This window comes from Octopus sinensis, unplaced genomic scaffold, assembly GCF_006345805.1.
Source record: "Octopus sinensis unplaced genomic scaffold, ASM634580v1 Contig01158, whole genome shotgun sequence".
NCBI lineage: Eukaryota > Metazoa > Mollusca > Cephalopoda > Octopoda > Octopodidae > Octopus > Octopus sinensis.
The window spans coordinates 14,670-16,369 of record NW_021824613.1 but is presented as its reverse complement, the minus strand read 5'-3'; the positions used below and the strand labels follow the sequence as shown (position 1 = coordinate 16,369).

At 34.8% G+C, this 1,700-nt stretch overlaps 1 protein-coding gene across 1 annotated transcript; it reads right to left on the bottom strand.

Annotated features, from left to right (window-relative positions):
- Positions 1–749: 749 nt before the first annotated feature.
- Positions 750–1,187, bottom strand: LOC115226999. Its single transcript, XM_029797951.1, has one exon. It carries the CDS (start codon positions 1,185–1,187, stop codon positions 750–752), a length of 438 nt encoding a protein of 145 aa, XP_029653811.1.
- Positions 1,188–1,700: the final 513 nt, after the last annotated feature.

The window sequence follows — 1,700 nt, the reverse complement described above, 5'->3', positions numbered from 1 at the left end:
TTAATTTTTATTAATTTTATCAGATTTTAAAATATATCTGAAGAAAAAATTAAATCATTCTTTGTATGAATGAAGTAAGTTGAAGATTCACCAATATTTATGTCGAGGGGTGTAAGTCCCAAACAGTCCCACTTTGATAGCTACCTTACTTCTGTATGCATTAAAAGTTGATCAAAATTTTCATCATTATAGACACAAAGCTGGTAGAAAAAGACGTGAATTTAGCAAGTTTAATTTAAGTTTGTTAATAAAAGAAATTAATGTTTATTAAAATAGAACATACATAGATTAATTAACTTAATATTATTTAATTGATGTTAAGCTATGGATAATGGATTTGGACGGTCGTGAGTTCGATTCCGAAGGAGGCCAGTTTTCATCCTGGGGCAAATTCTCGTTATCGTTCCCCTGCCCGTGAGGCAACGAGTACTTCTGGCACGACACAGTTGGAAATGGGGATCTCTTACCTTCCGGGCTTAGCGTGGCGTTACGGGGTCCACCATGTCAGTTGGAAATTCCTCCGGATATGGCAACGCTCAGGAGGCACTTAATGCCTACCGAAAAAGGACTCTTAGCTTCTCAGACCCTGGGACATCGTCGTCTCAGGCCGATCTTGCGGGAAGGATTGAACCTTTCAGAAGGATCTCCCTCGTTTGGATCGGCGATCACGGGAATAACTATAATTAACTGGCTTTGCCCGTGTTTGGTCTTTAAATAATAATAATAATCCGATCGTTGTCCGCTGGAGGTTAATCTCCTCCTTTTAGAGGAGGAAGTCTCTCATTCTCCATATTATCTTCGTACGAATGACTTGCTTCAATTAAGAGGCTACTTTCTGAATTTATCTTATCGTTGATTCTGATCCCATGCCTGTGCTCAACAATCAGTGTTTTCTTTAACACAACTGACTGTATATAAGACTGAGTTGCGTCTTCGACAGCCAACTTCTTAACGTAGTTTTTATAAAACTTGGAAACAAGCTCGTCCCAAGTCAAAACCAGTGGAATTATTTTCACTTGAGCGTCGTAAAGAATGGACAACTCCCATACCAATAAATCGTATTTATGGTATTTCTTGATCTGCTTCAGGCGGTCCTGGGAAGTGATTTCCATTTCGATGAGATTAATAAAAGAAATAACTGTATTAAGGGAAGGTGCTCCATCAGTTGCATAGACAACTATATTCATATCGTCTTTTAATGCAAAAAAACAATCACCGTTAATTTTTCGACCTGATAAACATTATAACAAAAAATAAGCCCAAATTTTTGTAGACTTGAAAATTAATAAAATTTTTTTTCTTAATTGTGTTTTCATAGAGGTGTATTTTTTCAATAACAAACATGATAATTCTCTCATCAATTCTGGAAGAGACTGAACAATTACTCAAAGGAATTGATGAAATTATCTCGTTATCTAAGAGAATTCACAATCAACCATTAAATTTAACACTTCTTTGACAGCTGGTAATATTCAAGAATTCCAAGAGTATAAGGTTTTCGTGATTACGCTATCAATTTTGATATTTTGTATGATGCTAATTGGCCTTTTTCAAGCATCTTCGAATTTTCTGTAAATATTTGATTAATCATAAAACGATTTTCATAATTATATTTAAATTACAAAAATAATTAATATCCGCATCAATTCCTTCACTTGTAAAAACCTTTTTATATAGGAGACACATAGGACGTGAATTGT